The 11,291-nt window shown below is 40.9% G+C and overlaps 1 protein-coding gene across 1 annotated transcript in view; it reads left to right on the forward strand.

Moving 5' to 3' along the window:
• Positions 1-6,418, forward strand: part of shtn1 (shootin 1) — a 50,768-nt gene extending 44,350 nt beyond the window's left edge. Inside the window, exons 13-16 of the mRNA XM_074676136.1 lie at positions 425-528; positions 3,298-3,348; positions 5,020-5,146; positions 5,524-6,418. Of these exons, the coding sequence (XP_074532237.1) occupies positions 425-528; positions 3,298-3,348; positions 5,020-5,146; positions 5,524-5,555 (314 nt within the window). The 3' untranslated portion in view covers positions 5,556-6,418. The remainder of the gene's footprint in view (positions 1-424; positions 529-3,297; positions 3,349-5,019; positions 5,147-5,523) is intronic.
• The last annotated feature ends 4,873 nt before the right edge of the window (positions 6,419-11,291 follow it).

Here is an 11,291-nt window from a genome sequence, read left to right on the forward strand (position 1 = left end):
CTGACTTCTGCTAAACTGCAGTTGTATTTTCAGCTCTGTTGCTTCTGTTTCTCATGCTTCGTAGTGACACAGCTCAGTGATGATTTCTGGTATAATGAAGAGGAAAAATCTGGACATCCTCCAATTAAAAAAAAACTTTTTTGATTGGTCCTGGGAGCCTGTGTCATTTATAGCTTTTACATCCAAATGAGCTATATTTCAAGTGCAGGGCTAATGACGCCTGTGAATCACACTGTGCCTGTACGCTCTCAAAATCATTTAAACTCACTTTGCTTCTTGGCACTGTTTCCCAGGCAGACTCCCATTTAGAGTCAGTGAAGCTGCTTAATATGAGCTGTGTCTGCGCAAAAAGACAATTAAAGCCTCTGGCTTGTTGGTGAAGTCTTTGTCTCACTGCCTCGGTGTGACTGTCTGTCACTCACAGGGGTGGACGTCAGGCAGCAGGCCGTGGACGAAATGATGCAGAGGATCAAGAGAGGCGTTCAGCTGCGACCTGTCGGCCAGTCACCCACCAGGGCCAGGAGACGGGTAACCTCAATACTCATGAACTGCTTTCTCTACTTTATTAACTGCTTCTCTTACACAGAACCTTAAATAACCTACACAAATTTATTTCAGAGCCTGACCATAGTGTAAAGAGAGGGATAAGGGCCACTCAGGGAAGAATTGGCTGAAAGATTTTTAATCTTTGAATTAAGATTAAAACAGGAATTGACTTCAGTGGCTCATTGATTTTTGAGAACGATCTCAGAATTCTGTCTCACTCCCTAATCCCCATAAACTACTTTCTGTGGATTCCATCCTCTTCTGTGTGATGGTCTGCTCTCCATCCTGTTTAAAGAATCAATTTATTATCATATTCAAACAAAACAGTTTGCTAGGACTTTGGATTAACTTTCTAGTTCTGACTTACAGCTCCTTACTCTAAAAAACAATATTTCAGCAATGCTTGGGGGAAATTTAATAGGATATCATTCTTGTTTGCTTTTTTATGTCTTTTTTTCATTCGAGAGATAAAATCTGTGATACCTCTGAGGTACATCTCCACTTAAAGTGATATTCCAGGATGGAACAAGTTGGGTCCTATCACAAGGTTTAGGGCAGAAATTACCCCTACAGCAGTGATTTTGTGCAGCAGAAGCCCAGGGCGCATGCACCTTACACCCCCTCCCTGCTCCTCTGCTGGTTTCCTCTGCACTCAGACGGGGCCATATTTTACTTGACCAAAAACACAAATAAACGGACTCCCACCAAAAAAATCTGATATCTGTCTGCATTCACACTTTATTTCGAGAATTTTCAGCGCGTTACTTTCACACAAAAACACAGCTAAATAAGGCTCTAGTTCTGTGCTCTAGTGTTGTAAAACGGCGCTACCTCCGCTGCAGAGCCACAGCTGGCTACAAGACGCTCGCCGCTTAGTGTATCAGTCCGCGCCCGCGGCATGCCAGATAGAAACAAACTCAGGTAGTCTGCCAGGATGAAGAGACATGATGAGAACTAGAGCATCCTGTTGAAGCCCAGTCATTGTTCTGTTGTTAGTAAACTTTAAGCTAGAGCTACTTTAGTTAGTAAGGTAGCTTAGTTAGGTAGTTTGGGGCAACTTATCTTATTCATTTTGGGGTTACACGTGACAACTAGAAGACAACCAGGAGAACAAGTTTGAAATGGGATTTACACAAATACAGAGGGTCCGCCATTAGCAGTTGACGTAGTGACATTTTGACTTCTGGAAAAATACTTTTTAAAGGAGAGGAGACAGAGAGAAGACATGCCAAGAAATTATAAAAGAGAAACAGAACATGGCCGTGCAGCACCTGGCGTGATGCTGAAGATACTGAGGTGGTGATGCTAACTTATAAATCAATGAGGAGTCTTGCTAAGGACTTTATCGTCATCTATTGTACCTCAACTCATCACTAAGACATCCACCCCAGCTGAAACAGAGAGTCAGCTGTCCCAGCCACAGTGGCTCAGTTCAAAGCACCACAGCAGGTTTTTAGCCCAGGGTGGGATGTCCACAATGTCCACAAAGTTGGGCTGACAAAGAAAAAACAGGACTGATTCACAGGCTTCTCAAAGCGGCATCCTTTACTCTCTCACTGAAACAACCAGCCTCACCACAGCTTGAGTCTTTAACAAGGGGAATGTCAAGTCCTTTTTGACAACCTGGAGAAAGAGTTAGGATTAGTTTTTTGAGTTCGATCAGTGGCTGTATTCAATGACTTTTTCAAGCTCAGTGATAAACCTCTTACTTTTCCTGACTTCAATCTTCACTTCCAAGTAAAAGAAAAACAAAAACCATTTCATCCTTCTTTCATTAACTGCAAAATCTAATGTGACATCTTATCCCATTTTGTGAAACAACTTACCCTTAACTTATGATGGGGCAACATATCACGTTCACACTCTCTGTTTGATGGCCTTTAACTCTGCACTGACACAAGATATGGAAAATGACATGACGGCAAGATATATCTCTGAGACGTTGGTCTTTCATTAGGTACACTTTCGTTTTTAATCTGATACACTGATTTAAAGAAATGCATGAAGTGTGACAACAATCCCTGGTCTCCCCTACTTTTAAGACTTCTGTATACGAAAGAGTTGAATCAAATGGCGCCACCTGCTGAGAGTGAGTAGGAAAGTCCTGCAACCCAGCTTGTTCGGGGAATGAATAGAAGCATAAAAAGCATGTGTTATTAATCATTATATATGGGTTAAAACTGTGTTAGGACAGGAAAAGTGAGGTAAACACGGCTGTAAGAAAAGTAAGAACATGAAAGCATGAAACGGCAGCACAGAGCACTTCATGTGTGTGATTTTAGCTGTGATTTTGACAGCAAATGTGTTGTCATCTCTGCTGAAATCACCAAACTAAAGCACTGGCTGCAGACGTCAGCGTGTATTGTTCAGAGCTCTTAAATCCATCAGTGTGTGGGATTATCTGGGAGCTTCTTGTTTTGATAAAACATGACATATGGCCAAGACATCTTTTAGTCTGTGTGTTCCTCCGCCACAACAACTCAGCCAAATTAGATAGCATTAGGACCTGCTCTACGAGGTAATTATAAATAATGAGGATGGGAAAATTGACGTGACTCAAAATGATTGTGTGTTTACACATTTGCGTCTTGTAGAAAGCATACGTCCGCGTGCTTGCCTACAGTGTCTCGTCTCTGTGGTAAGAGGTGCAGTTTAGCCTCTAAGTGCTGAATGAGGAAAAATAAGTATAATGTGTCAGACTGCTCTTTATTTACCAAAGCCATCTCTTTCCTCTTATTTTCCTTTTATCAGATGGAGAGGCTGCCCTCTAATTCTGCCTATCAAGAACTTAAAGGAATCATGGTAATGGGACTTTAAAACAATCAAATGTCCTTACAAACCATCTTTTTAGCAGCTGAACTTTCAGTGTGTGTTTACCAGAGGAGAGGCTTTGTTTTCTGCTCTGTACAGAGACGTGTTCACACCAGGATATGAAAACACAACACAGATAGTGAGGGCTGAAGAGACAGACTTCACTTTTCATCAAAGAAAAGATTTCATCAACAGTAACATTTTCACACGTGTAAATATGATTCAGAGAGGAGAGCAGAGGTCATTAGAGGTCATTAGAGGTCAGCTGGTTAGAGGCCAGACAGAAGAACTGAAGACAAGACACTCTGTTTGATCACTAACTACTCCTCTCTGTGGCTGCTCAACACTGCCTGTCCGTCTGCCTGTATGTATGTATGTATGTATGTCTGTCTGCCTGCCTGTCTGTCTGTCCATCTGTCTGTCTCTCTCTTTCTTTGTATCTGTCTGTCCATCTTCCTGCTGGCCCGTATGTCTGTCTGGCCTGTCTGTCTGTCTGTCTGTCTGCCTGTCTGTCCATCTTCCTGCTGGCCCATCTGTCTGTCTGACTTTCTGTCTATCTGTCCATCTTCCTGCTGGCCCGTCCGTCTGTCTGTCCATCTGTCTGTCTTTGTGTCTGTTCATCTTCCTGCTGGGCTGCCTGTCTGTCTTTTATGTCTGCATGCCTGTCTGTCTGTCATTCTGTCTGTCTTTATTTGGGTATATCTGTCTGTCTTTGTGCCTGTCTGTCCGTCTTTTCTGCCTGCAACCTGTTTGTCCATCTGTCTGTCCATCTGTTTGACTTCCTGACTGTCTGTCTGTGTGTCTGATTGCCTGCTTGTCTGTCCATCCATCTGTCTGTCTCTCTCTTTCTTTGTATCTGTCTGTCCATCTTCCTGCTGGCCCGTCTGTCTTTCTGGCCTGTCTGTCTGTCTGTCTGTCTGTCTGTCCATCTTCTTGCTGGCCCGTCTGTCTGTATGTCTGCCTGTCTGCCTGTCTGTCTGTCTGTCTGTCTGTCTGTCCATCTTCTTGCTGGCCCGTCTGTCTGTCTGTCTGTCTGTCTGTCTGTTTCCCTCTTTCTTTGTACCTGTCTGTCCATGTTCCTGCTGGCCCATCTGTCTGTCTGACTTTCTGTCTATCTGTCCATCTTCCTGCTGGCCCGTCCGTCTGTCTGTCTTTGTGTCTGTTCATCTTCCTGCTGGGCTGCCTGTCTGTCTTTTATGTCTGCATGCCTGTCTGTCTGTCATTCTGTCTGTCTTTATTTGGGTATATCTGTCTGTCTTTGTGCCTGTCTGTCCGTCTTTTCTGCCTGCAACCTGTTTGTCCATCTGTCTGTCCATCTGTTTGACTTCCTGACTGTCTGTCTGTGTGTCTGATTGCCTGCTTGTCTGTCCATCTTTAATGTCTGCAACCTGTCTGCCTGTCTTTCTGCCTGTCTTTCCATCTGTCTTTCCGTCTGTCTGTTTCTGTCTACCTGCCTGTGTCCACTGACCTATTTGCCTGTCTCTCACTCATTTTGCCTGCCTGTCTTTCTGTCATCCTTCCTGTCTCTCCTCCATCCTGTCTATCTGCTTCCCCCTCTTTTTTCTTGTCCCTCTGTTTCCCTGGTGCTCTGTTTGTCTGTCTGTCTGTCTTTCTGTCTGTCTCCCTCCCTCTGTCTGTGTGTTTGTGTTTCAAACTCGTCAGGAAACTTTTAACAGACCCTCCCCCCGAGCGAAGGCAGCGACCCCTCCTCCTCCACATGCGGAGCACGAGGAGCTGCAGAGGATCCTGCTGAGACGGAGGGACGCGCTGGAGTCCCCACACAGCACCAGTAAGTCTTTCCTCCGTCACTTTAAACCATCTCTGGACTGTTAGAGAGACGTGATGTAGCTGCTCTGAGGAGGATCAGACATTTATGAGTCTACCTCAGAAGTTCTGTCTCTGGTTTGTCCAGTGTTTCTGCTCTGACGTCTTTCTGACAACAGAAAACAAATCTACAAACATGAGTTATGACCGCGTTTCACTCTCTGTTAAACATCATGTCCTTTGCTGCCAGCTGCTGAATCTGTGTGTTTGTGTGACTGATAGTTATCTCCCTCCTGCTGTTTCACTGTGGCCTTAGTGACAAGCAGGGTTTTAATTGTCTGGCTGCGTTTGGAGGGACGTCAGTGGCTGTTTGTTTCAGCGAGCGTTTGTTCTTTTGTGCAGGTCACAATCCTGTCCTCTCTCCTGCTCCGTGAAATCTGCACCGCGCTGAAATTCCTCCTGTTCAGACTGAATGTGGGCAACAGAAGATCAGATGATGCAAAATCAATATCCCACAATGCATTGACGACTATCATTTGGCTGTGTTGTGAGGAGCCTGTGGTATGGATCATATGTGAGGAGGAAGAATCAGATACCCTGTTTGTGAACCTTGCTGGAGGTTATCAAGTATGAATGTATCTGAATTATTTTGAAGCCCTTTAATTTCAGTGAAATGAAAGACATGCGTCTCACACCGCCTTTTCAGGGTTCATTCAGCTTTTTGAAACTCTGAAGGTGAAGCCCCATTTATTGTTTGCGCTGTGAGGAACAGTGCCGCGCGCTCTGCGGCCTTGAGCTCCTGCCAAAGAAAAGTGTGTCTCTGAATTGTTCTGTCTGAACCAGTGTTAACCTTGTAGCCCCCCAGTGAGCAATTACAGGCCGCCGCGGCACACTTTGTTTCCACCGCTCCCACTCACACACCCTCACCTTCTCAGGACAACAGCTCATACGCCCAGCTCTGCCCCTGGCTGTGTCTGCACACGTCACTTTGACAAAATCTGTTTTACTGAGAAATGCAGTCAAACCTGACAAATATCTGCCTCAGTGAGAAAACAGGCTGTGTTAGTGTGGGCGGTGTGAGACGATGAGAATCAGGTCTTCATACATTCATCATTAGATCTCTGGATTTCAGGATCTGCAGAAAAAATCTTCCCACTATGGTCTCCTCCTCACTTTAAAACACAGGGATAATTTAATGAACATGCTCATAAAGACCTTTACAGTAATCTCACACAGTATCTAATCCAGAGACCTCATGTGTGAGGAGCCTCTCATTTCACCAATAAAGGCAAAAAGATAAAACTCTATGAACTCACATTCTCAACAGCTGTTTTGTCTCTGTTTTTGGTCCAGTTCAAAATTACTTCTCCTGAAATCCAGAAATGATTCATTCATTTACTCAAAGACCTAATATCATTTATAATAAGTACAACATTTTAGCAGCATCTCAGTCTGCTTTCAGGAAGGGGCAGCACAAATTCAGCATCTTTTAAAGGTCTGGATGATTTAAGGCAGTGGTTCTCAAATGGGGGTACGTATACTCTTGGAGGTATGCAAGGGCACTCTAAGAGGTACGTAAGAGTCAAAAATGTATGTCCAGAAAATAATAACCAAGCACAAGTCTTTTGACACCATCAATTCAATCAATGTTCAAATCGAATATACGTTTAAGTTAACAAACTGAATATTTTATCCAATAGACACTAACAGTACAGCACTGTGTTTGGCATCTTTTTTTCCAACCAAAACTGATTTGTGCTGTTAAGGCGAACCTGGCAGAAAAAAATAAAATAAAAATATTTCACAGGGGGTACATCACTGTAAAAAAAAGTTTGGGAACCACTGATTTTTGGGACATTTGAGATAATAAGCTGTGCTGTGCAGCCATTTTTACTGACCTGTCAAAGGCCTTTGACATGGTTCACCACATCTGCTAAAAGAAACTGAATTTAACGGGATAGTCTGATCAGTCAGTCGGCTGGTTTGCAAACTACGTCCAAGAAAGATCACAATGTGTGCAGGATGCTAGAGCTTTCTCAAGTACACTTTAACTGCCCCAAGGTGTGCCTCAAGGTTCGGGACTAGGTCCCCTTTTTATTCATCGTTTACATCAAGAGTTGAAATTAAGATGTTTTTATTGCAAGTTTCCACTTTTATGCTGATGACACCATAATGCTTTGTACCCACACAGCTACAGACTGCTGTAAATACAATACAAAAAACATTTTTAAGACTTGAAACATATTTTGAATGAAGATAAGACAAAAAGTCACGCTGTTCCCCAGGAAATAAACCTGCCATCAATCAGCAGCTTTGACAGGATGCAGATCAAACACGTACAGATGCCTTCATGGTTTAATCGATGACGCTGTAACTCATACTCCTCGCATTTAGCGTCTCGTTAAAAGGGTGAAGCTAAGGTTGTGTTTCTGTTTTAGAATCAGATTCTGCCTTTCTGTCAAAGCCAAAAAAAAGAAACTTGCTGCTGCATAGGGTTGCAAAATTCCAGGAATTTTCCAAATTGGAAACTTTCTGTGGGAATTTTGGGGGAATTCAAACATGTTTGATGCAATATTTTAAAAAAAAGACATTATATATGAATTTCTGAAATTTTTGAATAAAGACATTAATATTTGTCATAAGCAAAAATGCATGCAAATATGCAACATGTACGATATCTATAAATGATACTGATCAGTTTTAGAACTGTAGAAATTTAAAGGTTTCTTTCACAGAACAACAAAAACCAGGAATGGTGAAAAATAAGAGAATTAGGGGGAATTGAATCTTTAGGAAAAGTCATTTAAATTGACGAAAACAAAAAAACCTGAAAGTATCCGATATTCACAACTAAAATTCCCATGGAAATTTCCAGGTAACTTTTGCACCTTTTTGCAGCTTTGTTTTACTCATGCACGCCTCTGCTCACAGCTCGCTCTGGATCCTGTGTATCATGGAGCTGAGAGGTTCATGATGAGTTTTAAATCAGTCACTCTTCACTGTTTGCTCTGCTCTCCTGTAATGAAACATTGTTTCTTAGGTCTGCTTTCCTCTTATTTCTTCACCTACACTGATCAGAAAAACACAGAAACTCATGATCTTCATTTGCAGGATCTCATTTAATTGTGTGTTCTGAGGGTCAGGACTGAACTTGGGCAAAAAATCCTCAAGCTTGCTGCTCCCTCCAGCTAAACGACCAGAAAGCGATGTCTGTAGATGTTTGAATCCTGGAGGTAGTTTTTATGTTTACGAGTTGTTTTAGGTGTTTAACTGTGCTGCTGCATGTCTCGGCCAGGACACTTTGTAAAAGAGATTTTTAATCTCACTGAGTCTCTTCCTGGTTAAATGAAAAGATCCAATGAAATGGACTTTGAGAAAAATGTAACGCAACATGACAAAAATGTTCCATGAGAGAAAAATAACTCCTGAATCTTTAAAGATGTGCAGAACTCTGTACGACTGAGTTCAGATAAATAAATCAATGCTATCACCTTCGTACCATGGATATCTGTTTTTAATTCGTGAAAAAAAATGTGAAAAAATGAATAAATGAGTCTTTTCCATACGTTTGTAATACCCTGTAAATTAAAAAATGAGAACAAAATACTCAGATCAGGCTTTCAAAATGACCCTGAATCACCAGACCCCTTTGTGGCCACTTGACCCTCAGGGCTTCCATAGTTGAGCAAACTCTCTACAGTGAGAAAAATGCCTGTGTTTGGTACAATGCTCCCAGGCAGTAGATGAAATTAGTGTAGATGGTAAACTGGAACAGGTCTGAGAGTTTACATAGAGGGACTGAGAACAGGTCGTCTCTGGATCAAAATATCACAAACATGAATTCCAGTGTACAAAGCCCAAAGAGGATACACGCATACATGTTTTTCCTGACTGCTTTCCTGGGATATGGACTCAGTTATCTCAAAATCCTGAGGCTGGTTTCCTGTGATGAGAAGTCTGATCATAGACTCACATATTCAGACTCTAACAGGCACAACAAACAAGCTGAACTGACCTGATCAGCTGCATGACACGTTGGGATCTGACTTGAAACTTTCCAGTAAACTCCAGGAAAGTTTCCCCGGGAATTTAAGCTCAGGAGTATTAGAAACGTCAGGGTTTTGTTGCCTTCACCTTCTAAAAAATCAGAAATTTTGGGCATTTCTTTTTTTTCTTATCAACTTGAATGAAGTTCTCAAAAATGATCTTGGTTGAAACAACATGACTGAATGCAAATTTAACTTTGCATGTGCAAACAATTCCAAGCACATTTGATATCAACCTCTACTCCACCAGTCGACAGCATTTCCATCGAGACATGTCTGGATTTGGAGTCTAGAAGTCCAGTCGGGGTAAGTTTTGATGACGATGTGGTAAATATATTTGATGGTATGATTTAACTTTATATCAAACTAAGAAATGCACATAATAATGTTTACAATTCAAAGCACAGCAATAGGTTTGTAACAGGAAGTTGCTCCAAGGCCTTTCATAAGTCCAGTAGAGCAAATGATGCTTCTCTGTAAACATGGGCTCAAGATTTTGGGGTTAAAATTGCTGACACCATGTTATTTATATATCTATTATATGTAACCGAGCAAAAGAATTACAGTTTCAGCTGCTATGTTGTCTTCAGACATTGCCTCAGCTAAGAAGAAGAATGGACCCTCAGAAGTCAACCATGTGTGTGTCTCAAGTGTAACAAAGAGATCAGTAGCTTTATACATCCTGTGTGGTCATTTTTAAAAGTTGAGCGTGGTTTTTGACAGAATTTGAAAATGGACCATGTGTGCCTTCTGTTAGGGACTCCACACCTACAAAGCAAGAACAAACTAAAATCAGGAACTTTTTAAAGTGTTGACCTATGCTGCAGGAAAGAGTTTATTACTTTAATGGTTTCCAGAAAAGCCACCAACTCTCTCAGACTGACACCAGGTTATATCCAACCTGCTACCCATGAAGTACTTGACTTGTTGGTCCGAAGAGAAAACTGGAAAATTTCATCATATCTGAACTCTGTTTCTTGATTATGTGGGACTGAGAATATGTGAGGTATTCTGGAAGATGTGGATGTGGAAGATATGTATCTACTTATGTCCACTGTGTGCAAGTTTTGCCATGTTGATAACTCATCTGGTCAATGATTGAAGACTGTGCTGTGTCCTGTTTACACATTTGGAGGATTGAGTTGATTGGGTGGGAGAGTGTTAAAAAAGTTTTGCTTTGTGTGTGGGAAACAGTGAAAAGCAATATATATATATATATATATATATATATATATATATATATATATATATATATATATATATATATATATATATATATATGTGTGTGTGTGTGTGTGTGTGTGTGTGTGTGTGTGTGTGTGTGTGTGTGTGTGTGTGTGTGTGTGTATTGTTAATAAAAATTAAAGATGTGAGGCTATATTGTTAATAAAATATTTAAAATACAAAATATTTAGGTACACATAGTGATGCCAGTTGGAAAAAAAAGGTTTTGAGTGTATTTCTTTTTTTTTGTCTTAAAATAGATCAAATAATCATAATCTCAAGTAAAATGTTAAAAATATTTTTTTTGGTGGGTTTGTTGCCTTGAGGCAAAACTGTACCATAATGGTAAGTAAAGAAAAAAAAGTAATTTTTTTTTTTTTTTTTTTCAAAAACACATGGATAAAACTTGAAGGTCTCAACAGTTTAAAATGTGTGCTATAAAAAATGTAAATCCTGAAAAAATAACTTTTATATAAGTTTTCATGTCTGAACATTGCCTGCAGGTAACACTGAACCATTCAGGAATGCCCCATTGAAATGAATGGATTAAAGAGTCTGAACATTTTTTATTCAACTTTACATGAACTTTTTTAACAAAAGACTTAACTTCTGAGGCTTTCAGGAGACAGACTTTTTATTGTGGAAAAAGTGTGTGGAGGATATGAGCCTGTGCTCTGTAAAGAAGACTCACTAAGTTTACTCCAGTAGACCAGAGCCTACAGTGGAAGTCTGAACTTTACTCAAACTAACATCAGATTTCTCCAGGTGAAAACTGGAGAGGTACAAAACAAAATCAATGACCGATTTGGTTTTTAACAGTATGTAAACCCAAAGACAGTAAACTTAAATGTTATGCTTCACTTCTCTTTTAATATAAACATAATTTTTTTCTAGACTAAG

Source organism: Halichoeres trimaculatus, unplaced genomic scaffold, assembly GCF_033239565.1.
Source record: "Halichoeres trimaculatus isolate MK-OKI-2021-1 unplaced genomic scaffold, fHalTri1.1 fHalTri1_scaffold_8, whole genome shotgun sequence".
NCBI lineage: Eukaryota > Metazoa > Chordata > Actinopteri > Labriformes > Labridae > Halichoeres > Halichoeres trimaculatus.